Genomic DNA, 23,815 nt, shown 5'->3' with positions numbered 1-23,815 from the left:
TGGCAATTATCAGAAATCAGGAGGCGTCACTCAGATCGGAGGCGTCTTGCGAAGCCTCAGCTCCATCAATGAACTCTCTTCTGCAGCCGCCAGAGAGGACCGGCGATCGGCTGGATGTTATCTACAGAGGCTGGTGTCTACCGCAGATGAACAAAGAGCTATTTGCATAACACAGGGACAGGCTGTTCCTCCATTAACTGCAGTTGTTGAGATATGAAATAGGCAGCGGAGCCTTCCACCGGGGCTTATCCCAGCCAAATGCCGCGGCCGGGAAAATTACTGAGATTGCAGCTGACGTGGTTTTTAAAAGTCTGTGGGAAACCATTTCCAGCGCGTGTGAAAAAGAGGTGGCACCCCGCGCTGCGCCGCAACACGGGCCTTTCTGCAGCTGACCGTGCACCCTGGAGGGATGCGAAAATCGGGTGTTTTCGGGATAGGAGCTACATCTCTGATGAAGGGCTGTGAAACAGGGCAGCTGTTCTCAGCTTTGCAGACTCTGAACGGGCCACGCCTGCCTCCCTCCATCCTTCTACCCCCAGCGCCGGGCTGCTTTCCACAGGGGCAGGGCGGCATCACGGGTGTCCGTCAGGTGCGCGCAGAGCTCCAGAGGACAAACGCAGAGCATCGCTGCTGTTTTGTTAGCAGAAATGCTGCAAGGCCGGACACGAGGACAGCGCTGCGCCCCGCTATGACCCCCGTGACGGAGCAGTCCCAAGGGCGTCGTCTCCCCATGCACGTTCCTGCTGGCTACTGAAACAGCAGCTCCCCGGAGCTGCTCCACACCTCTACGACAGCGGCCATGCGGAAGCACGGCCTGGGAGCAGACGGGGCCTGGCAGCCCCTCTCTGCCCAAGGGACTGGGCTTCACCAGCGCCTGCTCGACTCTGCCTGGCTGCAGAGAGCGGGCAGGCGCGGCGTGATGTACGGGCATGTCGCCCTGGGGTAGGTCAGTGCTCGTGAGAAATAACAACAGTCACAGCTGCGTCCCAGGTGTTGACCACTGTTTGCAGAGCCGTCCTCCCCGGCGAAGCGGGAGCTACCAGCGACCGCGTGCTTCCCCCGCAGAGCTGCCAGGCAGCGCCTTGAAGGAGAAGGGGGAATCCAAGGAGGCCGTTTGCCTCACGCCATGTAAATTGATACCATGTGGTTCTTGGCTTGCAAGAGGCATACAATACTGATTTTAAATGATAATTCTTCCCGTGGAAAGGTAACGTCGCTTTCGGGCATCGGTGGCTAAAAAAGGAAATTAAAATGGCATGTATCCTGCTGGGGAAGATAAAATGGAAATGAATAGGCCCCATTCAGCATGAGTTTTATGGGCCCCACTGTGTTCATCTTTCGTATGGTAACAAGTGACAGTAATTACATGCCTCGGACAGCATTTCTTCTTTTTACTGAAAGAAACCCCTAATCATCATTTCTGCGAGTCCACATGCTGCAGAGGCAACAGCCTCAGACAGAATTCATGCTTCTTCTCCAGGCTTTCTTAACTAGCTACTGATCTGGCTTTTAAACTTTATGATCAACACAATGGCTCTTTCGGTATGTCAGCGGAGCTAAAAAACTGGAGTGAAAATGAGATGCCAGATGATGCCTTCTGAGTTCCCGTGCAGCCACGTAGGCTTGACCTTACGAAACGTGCACGGTAGTACGCGGGAAGAAACGTCAGGCCTCGAGACCGCGACTTAGACGCCGCGTGGGTCTCCCGTAGGCACGTATGCAAGAGAAGCCCTGGGCACTCCAAAATGGCCAGACCCCAAACAAGGTATAAAACACAACCCCGAAAACACAGGGAATAAAAGTAAGCCACGCTGGGCGTGCACGATGCGGGGAAATTTCTCCCTTTGCTGATCTCCTTCTAGCACCTCAGCTACCTGATCCATGCTCCCGATGTGAATTATTTGCACCAGCACGAGGCGAGGGGCAGCAACGCTGTACGAAACAGGGGGACCTCTGGGTGCGAAACGACCGAGATCCCTCCGGTGAGGTGCACCAGAAAGGCTCGGGCACTCTCCACCGAGGGGAGAGGAGGTGACGCTGCTAGGCCACGACCTTGTCGCTTCCGAATAACTGGACCCTTACCATTCGTCCACGCCTGCTTTCTGCAGTTCAGAAATCCCGAAGGACAGAGAGCCCATGAAGTCATTTCTGCTGGTCAGATCCCAGTCCCAAATCTCCACGGACAACCGCCTGTCTTTGTCCGATTCTTTCAGCTGACTGGAAGAGAGAAACGAAAAAGGAGCGTTTCGGCGGTGGAAGTTATCTCCACGCTTCCACACGCTCCCCCTGTGCATTCGATAAATAAATGAATATGAAATGAAGTGACGGTCTTCAACGACAGTAGGGCTCTCTAATGTTTAATTTCCCCGATAGCGTGCATTTCAAACGCAGAATGTGAAGTTCTCTCATTGAAATGCAAGACTTTGATCAGGGCACGGCGCAGAAGTCAGAGCGTTTCCGAGTCACATTTATGTAACTGAAAAAAAAGTTACTTCTCCATTGAATCAGGTTAATCTCTCTGAATAATTAAAGCACAGCAAATACATTCCCATTCGTTCTGGGGGCAAGAGGGGCTAGTTTACAAGATTAAAAATGCTCTGCGGTACTTACAATTTAAAGGTCTCGTTCCACTCAGGATTCAGGGAGCACTTGATGGTTTTGGTCTTCTGTTTGCTTTCGCTTTTGGGGTCAGGGATTAGTTTAAGTTTCACGTAGGGGTCTGATAAGCCATTAGGGTCCATAGGAACTAGGTTTTTAGCCTCTTTTACTACGGAGAAAGAAAGAAAAGGGCAAGTAAGTTCAATGTGAAAAAGCACAAGAGCATACACAGCTCCTCAGCTTCCTTGAAAGCGTTTCAGGGCATTCATGACTTGGTGGAATGAAACCGGTGATTGAAAACTGAATTATTGCAGACCGAGATTACAATAGAAGAGACGCAGGCTTGTTATGCAAAGAAAAAACCGTGGGTAGCCGCCATTCCCATACGCGTTCAGGTCTGCAGACCACTCACAAGCCTCTTTTTTCTCTCTGATAAGGGGGCCGTTTGTTGCGCTTCGGAGCCCCAGACCCGTAGGGATCTTTTAATAATTAAAATCACCGTATTCCCATAGTATCAGGTCTGCAGTTTGCTTGCTGACACAGTGGGCTCAAAGTCTTTGTTTCCCCCAGCTAATTCCTGAATACATCGCGCCCGCTCTTCTGCTGCAGCCCACGGGGCACGCGGGCTCCCCGGGTGCCTCGTCTCTCTCCCTCCCCGCTAAGGCCACAGGAGCTGCCAAACGGGGTTAGACCCCAGGTCTATCGGTATCTAGCGGGGTGCGGACCCCGTCCGCAGCGCAAGACCCCCTCGGGCGCGCGGGAAGCCGCCCCTTATCGCCGTCCTGATCTCCCAGAGCGAGGGACTGGCTGGAAACCGGTGCGAGCCTTGGATAGAAGTGCGCAATCCAGACGTCAATACGGCCAAACTCCTGGCCTCGCCGACTGCCTGTGGCACGAATCCCACAGTCGACTGCCTACGACCTTCTGAAATAACGATGTCACTTTTAGGTGACGGTGACAACGGTGGTTATAATATCATCCCCAGCAGGTTCAGGCACAAGGGGTGCTCCCTGCCTCCTGGAGGGTCAATAGGCACGCATGGTTTAGGGGGTTTCCTAGTACCCGCGGCCTTTAGGAGCACCACTTCCACTCTGATCCACAGCATCTGTGCTCCTGAATTACTGCAGGCCATATTCACCGCGGTATCCATTCGGCAAGGGACTCTTCCGTTGCTCCCAGCCCCTTTCGTCTGACACCGGTCCCACGAGGGCTCCTGCTCAGCGTCTTGCTCTTTCTTGGGCGTCCCTGTTTGCGCTTCTGGGGCATTTTCTTTACCCCCACGCCCTTCTGCCCAACCAGCGACACAGCCCCTTTGCCGACCCGTGCTATTGCTTCGGGTGGTGACGCACACCTCTGGTATTCGGAGGGGGAAGGGAGTTGCTGCTGTTTCAACTTCTTCATTTCACCAAGAAGCACATTTTGCCCCTAGTTTCCCCAAATGAATGGCAGCTGTTTCACTCCCCCCACGCCCAGATCATGAGGGTTCAATCCCATCATAACGGGCAATGAACCTCCTTGTGCAGCTTTGTAAATCTCCGAGACAAAAGACTGGATGCCTTTACCAGTGCACTTTACAAGAAGCAGCAACAGGTCGGTCCAGTCCTGCCAACCACACAGTTAAAAAAAGAGAATAAGCAATGCAACAAAAGCAAAGTGAGTTTGGGCATCAGCGTGACTGCAAAATCTCAGGAGATTAGTGCATGGATGAAAACTAGGGTTCACGATCGTTAGCACAAAGGATACGGAGCAGAGCAAAGAGGAGGGAGATCTTGCACCGTCCTTTCCCCAGAAAGACGAGGGAAACGGCAAAGTGACCCCTGGGAAGAGTGAATTAGACGCTAGAGCCGGTGCATGGGAGGGGAGCTGTCGACTTGCCCTCGCTTCTGCTGCAAAGCTCCCGAATGAAGATGCAGGATCAATGCACTGCCTCAGGCTACGGGGGGTCCAGTTCGGCCCCAGCCCAGAGATAACAAGGGAGAGGGAGCATCTCTCGGCCTGGAGAGACGGAGAGAAGCCCTGGGTGCCGCAAGGACGTCAAGGCAAAGGTTCGCGCTGTACTGTTCGTAAATGTGCTACAACACCCGCTAAGTGCGGCCCCCCGCTCCCTGCACCTGGCGCCCGGGGATGAAGAAAAGGGCAGCGTCCCACAAAGGGTGGAGGGTCGCCGTGGAGGGCGTGCATGAACGTGTCACTTTACCCCAACAAAAGGGAGTTTCGTAATAATTTCTGGAACCAAGCCCTTTCCACGAGGTGCCGGATGCCGAGGGCGAAGGCACCCACGTCGCCACGGTGCTGGGCGAGCACGGGATAAAGATCATTTTTACGGCATTCACGGAGAATTAATCGGTGGAGAGAAAGCAGGGCGGCGGGGGGGAAGGGGAGATGTGCGGCTTGCCTGAAGGGCTTGTAATTGGATTGCAGCGCCTGCAAATGCAATAAAATTAGAACGATATAAATCTGTTCCCCCGACTGTGCCAGCGCGGGGCCGTGCATGGGAAGAAAGGTCGGGCTTGTTCTCCAGCCGCAGGGAGGACGAGGAGCGGGGGGACACGAGAAGTCCTTCAGCGTGGACATGCTCGGGGTGAAGGGCGCGGCGTGAGGGCGGCCGAGAAGGGCAGGCGCGACTACCGCTCCTGGCAGAGACGACACCGGGGCTGACCAGGGGTTGGGGACACCAACCAGATGGTTCAATCGCTCCCCAACTGACCCAGTGTCCTTTCTGGGCAGACAGTAAGGTGCTCAGATGCTCTCCCGTGTTGCCTCTGCATTGCCAGGCTGAGCAATGGGTTGCTCCGTCGCCTGCGAGGGGCTATGCCAGGTCAGGGACGCCTCTCCCTTTCGGGCTCACCTCTCGGGGAGGCTCAGCAGCCCTGGGGGGTCAAGCTCACGTCCCATGGTCTCAGCTGGGAAACCAAGCATCCAGGGGATAAATCAGGGCCCGGCTGCAGGCAACAGGGCTTTCACCCCTGACTTGGGTGAGGTGGGATTTTGGGCAGCGTCTTGCTCCCGCGCAGGGGGTGCACGATGCTGCTCAACGTGGGTCGCGGCCCCTGAAGACCCTGCACGGTGACACCCCGCGGCAGGACCCCAGCCGCCCAGCGCGCTGCAAAGCGGGGGGATGCTTCCGACCCTGCCATCTCACGCGTCCCCCTGAAGCGTGGCCCAATTTCCGGCTCCGTGGAAATAAAACTCGTAGCCACCAATCAAATCTGCATTTATCAACCAGCTCATTTATCAAACCCGACACCTCCGGCAGCAGCCAGCGAGGCAGGGCTGCGCGGCAAGAGCTCGCCGTCCAATTCAAGGCACCTGGGCAGCGTCGTTGATTTTGTAGCTCTATACGCTCCTCCGGCTCCAGAGACAGCCCTGAGGCGAGCAGCAGAAACCTCCCGCGCTGCACACCTTTGACAGAGGGGACAGAAACGACTTCATCACCGGCGGCACCGAGAAGCGCGTAGCGTGCCAGCGCCAGCGAAAGGGTTCGCTCGTCACTGCCAGACTGAAGTGTGCGCAGCGCCCGGGACCGAGAGCATCAGAAGTTGACATCCACAAGCTGCTTTTTGCACCGAAGCGTTTGCATTGACATAGCTGTTTTCTATCGGGGGGACGCAGGGACGTGGCCACGTGCGATGACTCTCGGCAAACGCCGCTAGCAGCAACTGCCTGGTTGATTAAAGGATCCGATGTGAAACTCTTCCCAGGTGGTCAGCCTGCCACCGGCTAGCTCGGGACACGAAGAAGCCCATCATGGGTGCAAGCAATGCTAGCAGTTGGTCCTGCGGATAAACCCGTCGGTGAAGAAGGTGGCACAGCATGGGTAAGGGCACGACCCTCCGTCGTGCTCTCCCTGCAGCGTGGGTGAACACTCAAAACCGCACGAGGACCCCCCTTCCCGGGCGGGTCTGCGCAGGGCCCGGCACGGGACGATGGTCGTTCGCTTGCACGCTGGCTCGGCTCCGCTGCACCATGCTCGGTGATGATGGCACCGACCCTGTGCAGCCTCAGGCACTTCCACTCCACTTCATATCATGGACAGTGAGGGCTGGGAGGGAGCTCAGGGGTCACATCTAGTGCAGCCCCCTGCTCCAAGCAGGACCAGCCCCACTACATCGTCCCAGCCAGGATCTGTCAAGTCAGGTCTTCAAAACCTCCCAGGATGGAGACTCCACCACTTCTCTGAGCAACCTGTCCCGGTGCTTTACTACCCTCCTCGTGAGAAAGTTTCTCCTAATATCCAGCCTCAGCTCCCCTTTCCGCAACCTGAGCCCATTGCTCCTTGTCCTGTCGTCTGCCCGCACTGAGACCAGCCCACCTCCATCCTCTTTGCAGCCCCTGGCAGGGAGGTGTGACGGCTGCTGTTCAATCCCTCTCCGTCTTCTCTTCTGCAGACTCAATCAGCCCATTTTCCTCATCCTCTCCTCGCCGGTCCTGTCCCCCAGCTCCTGAAACATTTCCATTGCCCTCCGCTGGACTCTCTCCAGTGTGCCCACATCTTTTCTGCAGTGGGGGCCACAGCTGGACACAGGACTCCAGATGTGGCCGCACCAGCATTGAACAGAGGGGAAGAATCACTTCCCTCGAGCTGCCGGCAGCGCTCCTCCCAACGCAGCCCGGGATGTCGGTACCCTTCTTGGCAACAAGGGCACACTGCTGGCTCACATCCATCTTACTGCCCTGTCACCCCCACCCCCCTTTCTGCAGAGCTGCTGCCCAGCCAGTCAGTCCCCAGCCTGCGCCGGCGCATGCGATTGCTTGGCCCTACGGGCAGGACTTTGCACTTGTCCTTGCTGAACCCCAACACTCCTTGAGCTACCGCCCGCCCAGCCAGCACCCCGCCAAATGCACCGGGGAACCAGACGGACGGTGTCGACGGGACACTTCAGGCGGGCGGCTCTGCTCGTTAACTTCAGCTATCGCCCAGCCGGGCTTTTCAGCGCTTGGTTCTCTTGTGCTATTTCCACCGGCCCGCCTGGGAATCGAAACCGCCCAACGGTAGCCGGTCGCCCCCTGCGACACCAGCGACGTGCCCTTTATGCTTTCATGTGCCATTGAATAAACTAGTCACTTTTTTTTTTTTTTTTTTAAGCCAAGACCTAAATACCAGCTCCCTGCTTCAGAAGATGCACAGTTACTCCTCTGCAGGTTAATTTGGACTCTCCGTCAAAACCCGCCTCTAGAAAGCTTTGTACTATCCAAGCAGAAAGGGCTGGAGCCCTTGCAATCTGCTGTGTGAAATCTCTAAGTAATGAGTTTAATTTCCAAGGCCCCTGCGAAGGCTTCGCACCACTACAACGGGACTGATTTCCTCCTCCCGCCCCTTATCAGGGGAGAAGAATACATATTTTCTCATCGCTGTGATGGGCTTTTATCTGCTCCTTTTTGATAGAAAAAGCCTATCTTCATAACCACATGGTGGAAGTCTGAAATACGAAATGTACGGAAAGGAGAGAAAGCCCCAGCAGCGAGCACCCGCCCCATAACCAAAGCAGACCAAAAGCACTTGTGACGCCGTTTATAAATTAATACAAGTAATTGCTAAATGCCAGTTGTAAGAGTGAAAAAGCAGTTTGTATTAAAAGCATATTACTACCCACGCCGCTGTGCATTGGTGAGGACCTCTCCCCCAAAGGCCAGTGCCTTTATCTTGATTTAGTTCTTAACTCCTTCGTTCATTGGCTCAAATCCTCTCGATCATCTGCCTGGTTCTGCTATGTACGTGTGTATGTGCACACATCCCCCCTCCAACGCATGCTGCTTAACACCCCCACACATCCGCCCTTGCTTCTGACCCAACTCCTCTGTTATTAAATAATGAGACCGGGGTCTATTAATAAATATTGCCGATTAAGGTGCATATCAAAATTAAAACTAAGAGAATGAAATGTCTCCCCAGACAGGATGCCCGGTGCTCTTTCTTCCAGCTGGGATTGTCGTTTCCTTTTCTAAATTAGCTTGGATTATAGCAAAGCATCTTTGGGTCTCATGCCCCTGGCCACAGGTCCACTGATTTTGGGGGAAGATGCTGTGGGTGCCCCTGTCTTTAGCACCAAGATCCAGCAACAACGATGCCCCTCCAAGTCCTTGGAGTCGCAGTCGCTCCTGGACTCTGGACAGTGCATTTATGGGAGTGATCCCCAAATAATGCAGTTCCTCTACGGTTGTGCAGATCCCGATTCCTGCAATGCAAACATCACCCGTTCCACCTGCTGATCTCACTGGGTGCGCTCGGGTTTGCCGCACACGAAACCACCCCAGGCAGCTGCACCAGTCCAGCAAAACCACCGTGTCCCAGTGCTTCTGGATGCAGCGGCCCCTGGGAGTCAGCCGCTATCCCCCGCCGTCCTACCTGCGGCAGGGCCTGCCTGGTGCGGCCGGCTCTTTTCCTAACCTGAGCAAGGGGCATAAAAGCCATCCTGCACTCAGCAGCTGGGGAAGGTGACTGGAGAGAGCTCTGCACTGGCTGCTGTAGCGAAAAGATTTCCATGAAGCCCGATCGACAATAGAGATCTGGAGAAATTCGGGGACTCCTCAGATTTCCTAGGGGTGCTTCGATGGTGCATCAGTGCTGGCACGATGGGAACCCCCACACGGGGAAGGATCAGCTCTCTCAAGGGTCAGACACTGGTGATTTTACCCAGCCCTGTCCAACCTCCACCCAGCTCCCACGCAGAGATGCCCAACCGCATCAGACCGATGCTGCGGCCCGTCTAGTGCTGCACCATCAACACCAACCGGCGCAACGCCCTGCGAGACCGGGCCCCTACGAAACATCACGTACCAGGCGCAAAAAACTCCTCACCCTTGAGCTCCATCCGTTTTTGCCCTGAAGCATGAAATCAGAGCACGGCACATCTCAGCAGGCCTCACTAGATGCGCTGTTATTGAGGAAATAATTATCCAGCCATCAAACGCAAAACCTGCATCGTGCCCCTCCTTGGAACTGAAGCCGCTTCCTAATTTTCCAAGTGAAAACAGGAGAATGAAAGCAAATTCTTCAACATCTCGCACGTGGCGCCGGAGCGGGACATGATACATAAGCTGGGCGAACTGGCCTAACGGCAGAGAAGACATGATTTATTCCAGCAATTTAAGGATTTTCTTCTAATGTTAAATTAAATTACAGAATATTCCTACTTCTCTCACCTTGTAATAGCGGCATGCATCTTCAGGCAAAAGCACTATTGCTGCAGAAGGAATATTATAGTCATATTTAAGGCAATCAGATTAAAATTCATTTAGGTTCCCCAGCTGACACTTGCTTAGGAAGCATGCATTGGGTTCAATGCTGCAGTTCAGGAAGATGCATCCATGCGTCTCAAACCTCCCGGGCTCTCCCGGGACCCAGGGCGTCCCCCTGAAGCCTGCTCGGACTGGGCAGGAAAGGAGAGCTGAGTCCGAGCAGCACCAGGAAGCGTCAGAGCTAGAGACGGCAGAGAGGCAAAACCGCCCTGGCCAGAGAGCAGAAAAGCAACTAAGTGCCAAAGCCAAACATTTTAAATGGAAAAAATCAATATGCTTCATCTGGAGCCCATCAGAGGGAGACGCCGGGATCTCCTCGAGAAAAAGCTTGTGACCGAAACAGTTTGGTGACTTCGATGCACATTTGCAAAATGTTTCAGCTGATCCCAACCTGCATCTTCCGGTGAAGCGTTTTGCCCAGCTCCAAGCACGGAGGCTGGACGCTAGCTTGGGCAGGAAGGGCTCATTCCCAAACCCCCTTCCTGCCTGCAAGTCCGATGTCACGTACCGGCCCCAACTGCATCATCCCAGACAAGGCTTTGTCTACCTGGGTCTTAAACACCTCCAAGGATGGAGACTGCACCGCCTCGCTTGGAAGCCCGACCCAGTGCTGCACCTCCCTCCTCATGAGAGAGTTTTTCCTAATATCCAGCTTAAACCTCCTTTGCTGCAACTCTGCTCCTTGTCCTGGCATCTGCCCCCACTGAGACCAGCCCAGCTCCATCCTCTTTGCAGCCCCCCGAGGGGGCTGAAGGCTGCTGTTCAATCCCCCTCGGTCTTCTCTTCTGCAAACCAGCTCCCTCGGCCTCTCCTCACCAGTCCTGTCCCCCAGCCCCCGACCATTTTCTCTGTCCTCTGCTGGACTCTCTCCAATGTGTCCGCATCCTTTCTGCAGTGGGGGCCACAGCTGGACACGGGACTCCAGATGTGGCCTCCCCAGTGCTGCATAGAGCAGGGGGAAGCTGGGGCGGAGGACAAGCCGTGGGGGTGCCGCGAGAAGTGACCTGAACTTCTTGGGGCTTCCTCAGGAACGGTGGAGGACAGGACAAGGACAGCACAGGCACAGCACGCTTCCCCCACTCCAACAGAGGCGAGTGCATTGCATATGTTGTGTGTTCACGTGCGTGTGCAAAGCATCAATAGCTAAGTGCTCTCTTGCTCAAGTACACCCACGTGCATAAGTACAACCTGCCGTGTCGCCTGCCTGCCCCACCACGCACACGCGCCACGCCAGCCGGAGGGGCCCTTAGCCACGTGCCGGGGGCCCTCGCAGCATCTCCATCCACGAGCAACAGTGGCATCAGCCGGGGTTTGCACCGATGCCGTCGGCTCTGCTCCTCCAGCCCAACGAGACCGAGCAAGGTGCTTCCCGCAGCCCCGTGCTGCCCTTGGACGGCACGCCGGCACCGACGGAGACTCAACAAGCGGCTTCTCCCCCGCCCAGCCCGGGGCTCGGCACACCAGCCTGCTGGTGTGCGGGCGAGCGAGCTGCTCCCAAGCCCCCCAGGGCCAGGGCAGGCAGGGCTGGTCGGACGACATTTGGCCAATTCATTCCACAACGTTTGCAATGAACTATTCAGGCAACCTCTTTTAGTCGCTCGACCAACCGGCCCAGCGGGCACCGACGCGGGAGCAGGCGCTCGCCTCCCTCAGCAAAGCCTGGCGAGAAAGTACCGGGCTTGGGGAGAAATGCCCCGGAGCGCACCCGGGTGGAGGAGGGGTCCAGCCCGCGAGCGCACAGACGGCCTCCTCCAAGCACCCCGCCCCAGGGGCAGGAGCCCAGGGGGCCCGGGGGGGAGGCGCCACGGTCTGGTCCCCATCTCCCCCCGAGCGAGACGTGCCACACCACGACGTCACACCCGAGCGCCTTGACCCCCTTCATGCCCACCCTGCGGAGGAACGCATTTGCACAGGGTTATGCCACGGGAGGAGTGCAGGGCTCATTACAGTCCCCTCGTCCCGGCCCGGTGGCTGTTAATTAATGCGCTCCCAGCTCGTTTATCTAATCACAGCGTAATTGGTTTCAGTTTCAGTCAATGTTTTACTTCATCAGCTTGGTAAATGGCAAGGACCGAGGCCCGCGGCGCATGGGAGCACCACGGGCACCCGTGGGGAGGGCTCCCCCCGCCTCGGCGCGGTGGCTGCTCACGGGCGCGCTGCCCAGGCGACCTTGCTGGGGCCAGACGGCCCATCTGCAGGGCCGGGGACGAGCCAGCCCTTCCCTGGTCTGCAGCGGGGCCTGGCACTCCCTCCGAAGGGGGCCGGTACGGGCCCCCCGCCCCAGGGAGCTGCAGATGCATGCGCTTCTAGCACTGAGCCTCTCCAAAGGGCCTGATCCTGCTGAGCTGGGACACCCCATCCCTCCCCGTCCCACCCTCCCAATTCAATTTAGATCCTTAAAGGGCAGAAGAGCCCTTGAACCCTAACCCTAACCCGCTGCTCCCCTGGGCAACGAGATGCTCTTGGAGCTGCTCTGCCTGTGCTCGGGGGTGCATGGTTTATGTAGGATTTGCTCCAGAAAGGCAACGGGCACAAAACTGTCCACAAACGTCAAGGCAGCAAAGGGCTTGCTGATTTATGAGCTGTTCCCTTCGCTCGATGCACCGGCTGGGACAGGCTGGCCCGACACCCGGCATCTCCCCAGGCCCGTCGGGGTGCCGCGTCTCCCGGCACGGCACAGAGACCCCCCGGCCTGCGAGCATCGGCGTCACACGGCCTGGATGCGACGCCGCGCCGAAGGGACTCGTGCAGCTGGGAAACGTACTTCAGACGGAGCCAGCAGCACCGAGCGAGGGCGGGAGAGGCTCGACACTAGGAGAGCCCCTCACATTAATAGTCTGAGGCCGAATTTCCCTGATAAAGCTACGTGGGACAGACTGTCTCAGCGCCCGTGAAAGGCAGGAGCTGAGTCGCGATGCATTTAATAGACCTCCAGCCCCATCAATGACTTGACTTCATTTTCTCTCGTTCCTCCATCCGGCCAAGAGAAGCCAGCGCCGCTCTTCGGACGGCGGGCTCAGAAGAACCCACGCCGGGAAGCCGCTACGTTATGGAAGCAAAAATGTGCAACACCTTAATGGCATTTTAATTTGCTACAATTTCCCACTTTATTCAGCATTTAGTCTTTTCCCTCTAATAAGATACTTGATCAAAGTCCACCTCAGAACACAGGCTGCAAAAATACATTTTCTCTGGTCCGACATTAGCCAAATTGCACCCTGTCACACTCCATCACTTCTGCCTCTCGCTTGAGGCAATGCGTATAAATATACACAGCCCTACCTACTTAGCAGGGTCTTTTGACACCACATTTACTTCTGTACCAGCGAAGGCACGGTGTGCTGCGAGTTGGGATTAAGCGCAATGGCCATCGACTTGGGCGTTAGAATAAACCGCATCTTAAAAGCCCCGATTTGGTCCTCTGGAGAACCACATTATTTATCTTTGTGCCCGAGGCCAGCGGTACCAGACCCCTACCCCCCTTCTAGACGACCGGGGACCGTCCCCAAGCGATCCAAGTACACGGCCACACGCAAGTGGCTGGGATGTATTTTGGGTGGAGGGAGTAATACATACAAAGAAGCAAGTGGTATTTTAATGAGATTTCTGGGGGGGGCAAGAGAGGAAGTGACCTTGTTTGATGTCAAAGCTGCCAGAGAGCCGACCTGGGCTTAGAAAGCAGCAGAGCGACCTAGCCTTCCTCCTTTCCGGCCGCCCCCCGTCCAATCCAAAAGCGTGATTAATTTTTGTGGGCTTCGACCATGCAACGATCACTTTAGAAGATGACTTTTGCTCAATTTTCATGATTAAGGAAGAATATCCCAGACCTCCTGATGCAAGAGAGTGAGCAGGAGCTGGGTCCTGGCTGCATGGGACCCGGGCCCCGCTTCTGGGTGGCCCTCGGAGAGGGGCTCCGAGTCTGCCCCATGCCAAGGGCTCCAGTGCTCCCCCACTGTGCAAAGAGCACGGCGGTTGCAGGAGGAAGCCGATAATCCTCAAGCAACTCGTATAAAACCCTCGGACACTCCAAAACATCCATCTTCCCCCGCCACCGTCCTGCCGCCGCGGGCTTGCTCCCCACTCCGGTCAGACGCCGCCCGGTCCCGAAGCTGCCATTGATGGATGCACGCAACCCTGCCGTTAGCTTAAGCAGCGAGTCGTTGAGTGCTGGGAGCTCCAGAAAGCCCTGTGCTTCGTGGTGGCACGTGCCACGGCGGGCACCGCGGCTAGCAAGGCCCCGATTGCCGTGCGCCGAGCCCACTGCTGGGTGTGCCCATTACACAACTACAGCCCGGGGCTGTAACGGAGCCCCTCTCCTCGCACAAAGGAGCAATTAGCGGCTCGGCGGCGCGGCCTGCCCTGCTGGGGCAGTTAAAGGGGGGGGCGGCAGGTCCGTGATGTGTGTGTTGTGTCGGCAGGATGAAATCAGGGCTGAATCTGAGGCTCTAAATACAAACGCCTCCCAACACCTGCTCTCACCATTAAATACTTCTGATGCAAATGGTTCCAGATGAGAGAGCAAAGCTCCCTGGAGCAGATCAGAGCATCCCTGTTGCACCGTGTCTCAAACACCCCACTGTTTGAGGCTCCAAAAACAGGCACTTCTCTCTTTTCTAGCTTTTTTTTTTAAACGAAAACCAACATTTTGTTGGTGGAAAAAAACAGCAGAGTGGGGAAAAAAGCAGAGCTTTTAGATCAAGGAAAACGTCTCAGAGAAAAAAAAAATGCTACCCAAGCCGACAAAATCCAGTTTCCTACAAAGGCTTTCATCCCTAGAAGACAGTTTCCCAATACACTTTGCAGTAAAGGGTTTTCCCCGCTCGCCCCTCGGTGCTCTGGGGCCGTCGCGTCCCGCGCAGCGGGCCAGAGCCGAGGCACCGACCTGCCGTGGGGAAGCAGGGAGCAGACGCCGCGCACTTGGGCAGACGGCTTGATGCCCGGGGGGTCCGTGGCCCCGAGCTAAATGCTCCCGGTGTCTGTTGGGGGCCTTTCCAGCTGCTAAAAGCCAAGCACTGCAGGATATTTTGTGGGCTCCTGACTACCCGAGAAACAGTCCCGCCAGCAAGGGACACCGCTCTGCCCCCCCCGAAGGTCCCTGCTATCATGGAAGTGGGCGTCTCTAGCGGGGGACACAAAGCCCCTTAGCCCCGAGCCGACCCCTGACAGGGGCTACTTGGAGAGACAGCACCGTTGGTTGTTCCCGGACGCCCGAAAACCCCGACGCCAGCAGGCAAAGCGATGATGAGAGACTCCGGGGTCTCCTCGTCTAATATTAAGCTTCAAGCCCACCCTGCTGTAGCAAAAGGCTTGAGAAGGGCGACGTGCAACCAGCCCAGACACAGCAGGCAGGCAGGCAGCATGCAAACATGCCTGCTTTTTGCAAAGGGGAAAAAAACCCACATTGTTTTGGAGCTGGTCTCGCGATTTCTGAGCCAGCTCCTGCCCACCGAGAGGGTTTGCTCGGGCAGCCGGGTGCACCGAGCCAGCACCGCTCCATGCAACGTCACGGGCGCAGAGGGCCGCGTGGCTCGGCTGCCTGAGCGGTGGGCAGGGAAGGCCGTGGGAGGGAAACGAGCCCAAGGATGCTGTCCTCCCTCCTGCCCTCGGCCTTGGCCTTGTGCTATGGGAGTCAGACAGGCGTCCTGGCCTCGCCCGCGCTGGGTTCGACCTGGCTCCTGGCTCTGCAGCCCGTGCACAAAAACCCCTCGCTTCCCTGACACGCCGTGGGGCACGGGTCACAAGTGTCTCCGGCTAAGGAGAAGCCATGCACAGCCAGCTGTTTCTCTCCATGGTGCAAGAACAAGGCTGTGCAGATCAGGCCCTGGGGAGCTGCTCCTCGCAGCCCTCCGCGGTGGCAGCATCCTCGCCAGGCGCTGGGCAGCGCTCCCCCCGAGCGCGCCCAGGAGTCGGAGCTGACGTCCTGGCTCCTGGAGCAGCAGGCACGGGCCGTTCGTGGGAAGGTGCAAGGACCCCGTGCTAATTCATCGGGGCCTGAGCCAGGAGGGTTGCTACAGCCCTTCCTGGCTTGCACGGGAGCACGGGCTCCTACTGTCACCTGCATTTCACAGCACCCAAGAGCCTGAAGCCCAGGGCCACGGGCCCCCGGCGGGCATGAAAAGGCGGCACTGCCTCCCCTCCGCCGAGCTGCCAGGGTGAACCTGTGCAACCGACCTGCGTTTGTACTTCAGCAGAAGAAAAGGAATATTTCACCGAGCTGCCCCTTGCAGCACATGAAGCCTCAACCTGCCTGTCATTTCTCTCTGGCCTGCAGACAGACCAGCCCTGGTGCCTAACCTCTCCGGAGACCGGGAGTTTTTTGGGGTTTTGAACGAGGGTCCCCGGCGCAGTCCGGCGGTGAGCAGGCTAGACCGAAACCCCCGGGGCTCGGCCCCGAGAGCAGAGGAGGGTACCGGCGACCGTCTGGACGGCACCGGCACATCCGCAGCAGGCTCTTCTTTATGGGGAGTTTCCCTGGGAAGGAAAACCCACAAGGTCTCCGAGCTCGGTCACAACATATGGGCTTGAGCTGGGGGGGGGGAAGTCAGTTCTTTCCCCGATGCCTGAGGAAGGGTGTTTGTGCCCGAAAGCTTGCGATGAAAGAATTGTTGTTGTTGTTGTTGCAAAAATCTCGTTGGTCTGATAAAAGATATCGCCTGCGTCCGCGGCCCGGGTTGCTGCAGGGAAGGCCTTCGAAGCTGCCCAAGGACCAGCCGCCCCACGGCAGGCGATTCGTGGTCGCCTGCTGCCACCTGGCGGCCAACACGCCGGCCCCAGCACCCTGGCCCGGGGGCCACGCAACGTGCTGCCACGGCGCGGTCCCACGCCCAGAGGCCAGGCACGCCGGGCAAACAGAAACGTGCACGGGATCGCGAGGGGTTGTCCCACCGCAGCACGAGGGAGCGGGTCGCAACAAAACACCTCTCGGATGGGGAAGGAAAGCCCCACGTGGGAAGCGCGTGGACAGGACGGCTTCCCAGAGACATCGCCGTCACCACGGGCTCTGGCGCATCAGCCGCCCGCCCGGGGGCCAAAATGTTGATCCCGCTCTCCACCAACTCCGCTGGCCAGCTGTCCGCGGCCCGAGGCCTCCTGCCCACGTGCGCAACAGGAACGTCGATGATATTAAAATCCGCCCCACCCAGCACGGGGCGGGAGACAGCACGCACGCTGCGGCCGTGTGCACAGCCGCGTGGCGGGAACGAGACCCCGGGGCCGGGGGCCCTCCCGGCCTCCGGCGCACCCCGCGCCTGCCTGGGGTCCAGTCTCCCAGGAGCCGCCCCCGGGAGGGACGCCAGCCTGGGGGCTCCCTCCCTCCCTCCCGAGCGCATGCCCTGCCTCCCTGGAGCAGCCGGCAGATGACAGGCTCTCACCCACGCCCCCGGAAAGGGCCCGAAATAAAACTCGCTTTCGAAGGCGCTCGTTAAAAAGCAGCCAGATGACACGTCTCTGCTCCGTCTCCCCAGGCGCTTCCCCCAGGCCTTTTAGGTGTCAAAGGCTTTCCCCAGCGCGCTCTGGGAAGCGTGGCACCTACATGTCACCATTGCATGGGGACTTAGGAGTGGAGGCTTTTCCCGGGAAAGGTTTTGACCGACTTTTTGTTTTGTTTTTTCCAGTTATGATTTCCCCTTGGACTGTGACAGCTCCACTGGGAAGGAAAAAAAAGAAGAGAAAAACCGCCCCCACGTTTTTCGTCACAAAGCTGCATATTCCCCACCCAAAGCAGTGCTGTTCGTGGACACGGCATTTCCCAGGACACTTCCAGACCAAACGGGGTAGCCCGGAGCACGGGAGCTCGGGGCGAGCTGCGGCCGGCTCACAACAGGGGACCTCCAGGCCTGATTTAGGCCGTGGCACACGGCCACGGACCCCTCCCAGAAGCCAGAGCCACGTTGCAGGACGGCACCAGTGTCATCCATGGAAGATGAGGCTGGGCCTGGAGGCAGGGGAACAGGTCCCTACGTCCCACCCCAGGGCTTCGATTCCTGCTTGTAATATGGTTTTATGCCCACCCCCCCACCGTGGTGCATGGGTCACCGAGACCACCCAGGAGCACCGTGCCATCCACATCGGTCCGAACCCTCCTGCTCTGGGGGGACTGATTTAGTGCCTAGAGGCAGCCCCGATGCTCAGCTTCGCAGCCCACACTCAACTCCCAGCCACCGCCACGCGCCCTGCCTTCGCCCGACGGGCTGCAGAGACCTCGGCCGGAGGGATTCTCAGCCGGTCAGAGGAACAGACCGAGTCTCTCGCTGCCAGGACGGCTTTCCCTAAGAAGTGCCAGTGCCTCTTGGTTTTGGCACGCACACACATGCACACACATACCCACTACTGCAGCCCGGGAAGGGCAAGCCCGGATGCCGGGCCCCCACAGCTGCAAGGACTTGCTCGCCTCAATTGCTTGGGCCAGTCCTGCGACCTGTTACACGACTGGGTCTCGGGCCATTGCAAACACGTAGTAGGCCCGAGAGGCACAGACACAGCAGCCCACTCGCTCTACGCAGCCCGGGGAGTCGAGGGACACGCGTCAGAGGGAGGCGCAACGTGGGCGCACAAGGGAACAGACTGCCCCGGGGCTGCCTGGGCTTCGCTCCGGACCGCAGCAGCCTGCCCCCGAGCCGGCTTCGGGAAGCAGAGCGCGGGTCACCCCACCCACACACCGTCCAGCCCCAGCCGCTGACCGCTAGGCAGGGACCGCCGGGGCAGCACACGGCCACGGACCCCTCCCAGAAGCCAGAGCCACATTGCAGGACGGCACCAGTGTCATCCATGGAAGATGAGGCTGGGCCTGGAGGCAGGGGAACAGGTCCCTACGTCCCACCCCAGGGCTTCGATTCCTGCTTGTAATATGGTTTTATGCCCACCCCCCCACCGTGGTGCATGGGTCACCGAGACCACCCAGGAGCACCGTGCCATCCGCTTCGGTCCGAACCCTCCTGCAGGGTCACCGCCAGCCCGGCTCGCAGCCAGTCTGCACCGGCCGTGGGTGTCCGTCTCCCCCAGCCCGTCAGGGATTGCCCCCCTCCGCCCCTCAAGCTCTGACACTGCTACCAGAGCCACCACGCACTGTCCTCCGGCCCCATCCGAAGGTCATATTTGCAGTAGGGTTGGGTGTTTGAGAGGTCAAAAACTGTAAAAACTGCCAACGGAGAAAGCCTAAATTTTCCATTAAGAACTGTGTCAAAAACCAATTTAAAAGATCATATTTCTATCCAGAAAACTACAAAAAGAAGTAGAGGGGTTTTTTTGTTGTTGTAAAATTGCTATAATCTTTGACTGGTCTGGATGCACGCAGACAACTGACCGGTCAATTGGCCGTATTCGATGGTCAGCTGACCAGCTTGCCCACCCTAATTTTCAGTGATCGCCCAGCCAGAACAGCCCGCCTGCCTTCGTCCTCGGCGTCGCGCCGTGCTGAGCGCCCGGGACCACGAGAGGGCACTGGCGCTCCACGTTTTCCTCCCAGCGATGCCCGCGCTCCCTGCCCTTTCTCCTCTTTGGAAAGCGTGAAGGGATAAAGTCCAGCCTGTGCATCAACAGCAGCATCAACCTGCAGGTAACCTGCACGGCCCTGAGGCGTGCTCGCAAGGCTGCAGGACCGCTCTGGGGCTACGCCGCAGGCAACGCGCCGGGAGAATCGGAGCAGTTGCTCCAGTTTGCATCGTATTCGCACCTAGAGGCAAACCCGTAGCAAAGGCAGACCCTGGGACTTCAGTTTGCTGCGTCCCAGCGGCAAACGGGCTGGGGCAGGCGGTTTGGGGTCACTGGTTTGCTAAACAGGATTGGGAAGAGACGCTGCGAAGTCTTGCCAGTCAGGAAAAGGGGCAGTAAGCAGGCTACAGGGCACTGCCACGCTGGCGGGCTCCAGGTGCTAGGGAAAGAGCACGGGCGCTCTCATTTTCATGCCAAAATGCCAACAGCTGGGCACTGCAATGGTGATGGTGATAGCCTTCACTGGCCCCACTGCACGGGTGAAAGAAGAGCTGAGGAAGGAGGAGCAGATACCGGCTCAGCTAGCGAACACAAGACAGGGCCTGTGGGTACATGAAAAGACATCCCCAGACCCCCTCACCTCTCGTACACACCTTGGGCCCTCACACCCACACCGCCACTCCCATCCCACTGCAACACCGAGGTGCTACGAGCACCGGGGCCTCGTGCTTTGCTGCGGGCATGAGCCTACCTAGGACGGTGAGGATGTCCTTCTCGATGTCGGCCTTGATGTATATCCGGCCCCTGCGCTCGGTGTGGTCTGTCCCGCACAGGCTGGGCACGTTCATCACGCAGCGCTTGTGCACGTTCATCATGCAGGCTGCACAGGAGAAAGCAGGCGTTACTCGGGCAGGTCGCGTTCCCTGGGGCGGGCTCCTCGCAGAGCCCCGGGGGACGCACGCACAGGGAAGGCAAAGGGGGGAGGAGGAGACTTTTTCGAGCTGGGCACGTTTGTGGGGGACACAAGGACAGGCAGGGGCTCTGCTCCTCCAAATGCACCTGGTGTGAGCGCCTCACGGGTAGCTTTGGTAGGGCCCTGTGTGCGTGTGCACATGCATGGGCATGCATGCATGCATGATAATGAGAGGCATTGATTGTGCAGCATGAATACTTCTGCACGTGCCATGCTGCAGCAGATTGTGAACAAGCTGCTCCTGTAATAAAATCAGCACGTTTTGATCTTTCGGGAGCCACTGGCTCTTCTCAAACACCGGGCCACGCTATTCCCTGCAGATTCAGCCAGTTCCCCCAGGAAAGCTGGCTCCGCGGGCATCGCTCCTTCCGTGAGCCGTGAGCTCCCCCCGCGAGACAACCCCATCACTAAGCCCACGCTCCCTGCTTCTCCCCCCGCAGACCAGCAGCAAGACCGTGCTTTCTAGAAGGGGCTGCTGCAAAGCCGTGCAAACCGCAGGACGTTTCGTCTCTGCAGCAGGATGGCCACGGGGTGTCACCCACAGCCCGCGTGTGCGAGCGCGCCTCTCACGCTCGGCGGCGTTCCCCTTCCCCACATCCAGCTGAAACCCCTCCTCCGGCCGAGGCCCGGGGCCAGCCAGCTCCAGACCAAGCTCCTCGACCTTCTTGGACACTTCACACATTTCCCCGGAGGGCTGGCAGACCGGAGGGCAGAAAGAAATCAAATGCAGGCTGGAAAAACCCGGTCTGTCTTTTCCTTTTCATTAGGTTTAGGGAGTCTTACATCATTTATCTACGCGCCTGGCCCTTAGCTCCCCTTCTCCCTTCCGGGCCCCGCATCTGCCCAGCTCTGCCCAGCAGCCGGGGTAAGCGTGGCCCGAGGCTGGGCTGGCAGCCTGCGTGTCCTCCGGGCGCGGGACAAGGAGCTCGATGCTTGCTGGTGACCCCAGGACCCCGCCTGGTCCTGTCCCTCGGCTGGGGCCTGGGGACGGCTTCTCCCCTCCCCAGCTCCGCCCCGCGGGCCTTCACTTACTGTCGCATTTCATCCCTTGGTGGATGAGTCCGTACAGTAACGAGCCGCAGTGGTCGCAGAAGGTGGGGCTGGAGTACGTGTGGATTTTAAATTTGTGCTTGCTCCTCGGGTCCTGAAAGGGAAACGAGAGAGAAAGTGAGCGTCAAGACAGATTCTGGACTCGCGCCGCGTAGCAGCCCGGACCCACCGCCCTGCGCCGTCCAGACCCTCGCACGCGGGATCGCAGGGCTTCGACCCACTCCCACCAACTTCAGCAGAACCGGAGCAGGTCACAGCGATCCGGTTATCTTTAATTAAAGGAACGAGCAAAGCGGCTTCACCGACCGGATCGTAGCTAAGAAACCATGAGGTGACATCGTCTTCACCCCATGCAGAGAGCCAGCGCGACGCCGAGACGCAGCCAAGCCCCGCAGGATGCAAGAGCAGAGAAAACCCCCGAGACCAGTCGCCCAACAAACATCCTCCAGCTTGAAAACCAACCCCCGGCCAGTCCACTCTTCAGGAGCAAATAACCTAGGAAAAACCCCCCAGGACTCATTTCTTCTAATGCTTGGAGTCACTGACACCAGCGGCACCCGTCCCAGGCGGTACTCGGACTCCCAGAGCTCAGGCCATGCTGGGCGGTGGCGATCCCAGCGCGGTGCCTGGGGGAGAAAGGCCCTGCAAGAAGCAGGGGCTGGAATTAAAGCCAGGCAATTGCACACTGGCAGTAAGGCAGGTGGGTTGCTTTTGTTTTTGTTTTTTAATGCTGGTAAGGGTACGTAACCATTACAACACACCACGGGAGTCAGGGATTTCTGCATCTCTTAAGATCTCCACATCAAGACTGGAAGCATTGGTCAGTACGAGTTATCGGGCTCAGTGCAAGGGCAACGCCGCACATGCGGCATTACGCGTTACACGGGAGGTCACATCATACAGTAGCATATTCAGGCCTTGAAATCACATGAAATCCATGAATTCGTGGCACCGCAGTTCCCGACGGCATCAGGAGCCTTTGATAGTGCAGAGAAGACATAAGCAGCCCTCTCTGACGACTGACCCAAACCCTGGAAGATAGCACCTAAGTTGTAGCTTGAACCAGGTTGCAGAAGGCAGTACCAGCTGGGGGGATTTTGCTGTTTCAGCGGTGGGTTGCATTTCGGTTTGCAGTGAAACCCAGCGTTTCTGGGATTCTCGACAGGGGAAAACGTCCCGCAGCCGCCGGCTGGACAGCCCTGGAGGCCCCGGGACGCCAGACACCGGCTCCAGACAAAGTCCGCGCCTTGCATCCCCGCTGCCTCCGATCCTCCTGCCTCGCCGCCGTGCAGGGGAACCGGGCTAACCACCGCCAGCAGCCGGGACAGACGACCACAAACAGCCCCCACGGCCCGCCGGCGCTGGCAGCCTCCCCCTGCGTAACCGACCCCCCGGGCAGCCCGGGAAGGCTTTATTTAGCCGCGATCCGTATTCGCTCCCGGGAAACGTCGCCTCACGGCCCGCTGCGCGCCCAGGTCTGCAGCCGGAGGTGAAAGCGTTTGCTCGTGGCTTCGTCCAGACGGCGAGGGCGGGCCCAGGGCGCCCCGCCGGCTCCATCTCAGGGATCCCAAATCCGGCTCTGCGCCGGGCCCGGCGCCCACGTGCGGACGGCGCCGCGTGGGAAGAGCGAGGCCCGAAGCGCTTGGAAGAGGTGTCGCTGTCTCGCCCGGGTGCCGGGAGCGGCAGGAAGCCCAGCCCTGGCTCCTCCGTCCTTCCTAAGCAGGGGCAAATCCCAGCCCCTCGGCCGGGCCGGGCCAAGCCTTCTTCTGAACCTCGGCCCCCAGCCCCGCAGCCTCCCGCAGCTCTTGGCTCAGCCCCGTGCGCGGGACAGCAGCGCCGAGCGTCACTCCTCCCCACCCAGGGTCTGTCTGCTCCTCGGCACCGGGTGAGGGGCCGCCCTGGCCGGTCCCGGCTGCAGATCTGAGCATCCTGCTTCCCTGCCCTCGCCTCCCTGCTCCCGCCCACGGGGCAGCGCTGCTGGACCCCGAGCCAGGCTTCGCTTCCCCGCACCGATGCTCGCGTCGGTTCGATCGGCACGGCGCCGTCCCTCTGGGGAGGACGAGAAGCCTGCCCGTCGCGTCCCAGCCAAACCCTCATCAGTTTTCTGCCCAGCCCGACGAGGACCTGCAGCCTGCGCCGACGCCGCGGCCAGTCTGACCCCTGCGAGCCTCGCGGCTTCCAGCCGTTTCGACCTGCGCTTCCCAGGGTTTGCTCCCAGCTCTCCTCCCCGTAGAGCGAGCGCGGCTAAACTGCTGAGACACGACCAGCTCCTCCCGGCCGGCCTCCCCGAGCCCCACGCCCGCGACCTCGCAAGGGTGACGGGTGTCCGCGTGCGAAAGGAGGGTCCTTCGATCCACGTGGCGCTGGTTGGTGGGAAGGGAGCACCTCTGCAAACACCGGACACCCGGCAAAGGATCTCGGGGCCTCGCTGCAACCCCTTCTTCAACGTCCACCTGCCGCCGGAGTGAAAACCATGCGTCCCTCTCCGCTTCGCAATGCGTTCGGTACAGGGCCCCGCGGATCAGA

General features: G+C 58.6%; 1 protein-coding gene across 2 annotated transcripts in view; it reads right to left on the bottom strand.

Moving 5' to 3' along the window:
- The window catches only part of PRKCB (protein kinase C beta), a 164,486-nt gene that overhangs the window by 54,373 nt on the left and 86,298 nt on the right, over positions 1–23,815 (bottom strand). For both annotated transcript variants that reach the window (XM_090024753.1, XM_090024752.1), the window contains exons 4-7: positions 21,272–21,383; positions 20,018–20,146; positions 2,611–2,767; positions 2,083–2,217 (exon numbers count right to left, since the gene is read on the bottom strand). In XM_090024753.1, coding sequence (XP_089880879.1) covers positions 2,083–2,217; positions 2,611–2,767; positions 20,018–20,146; positions 21,272–21,383 — 533 coding nt within the window. The remainder of the gene's footprint in view (positions 1–2,082; positions 2,218–2,610; positions 2,768–20,017; positions 20,147–21,271; positions 21,384–23,815) is intronic.

Source organism: Crocodylus siamensis, chromosome 12, assembly GCF_052110815.1.
Source record: "Crocodylus siamensis isolate JL-2025a chromosome 12, ASM5211081v1, whole genome shotgun sequence".
In the NCBI taxonomy this organism is placed as follows: Eukaryota; Metazoa; Chordata; order Crocodylia; family Crocodylidae; genus Crocodylus; species Crocodylus siamensis.
Note: the sequence above shows the minus strand (reverse complement) of the source record. Positions and strands in the feature narration are given on the sequence as shown.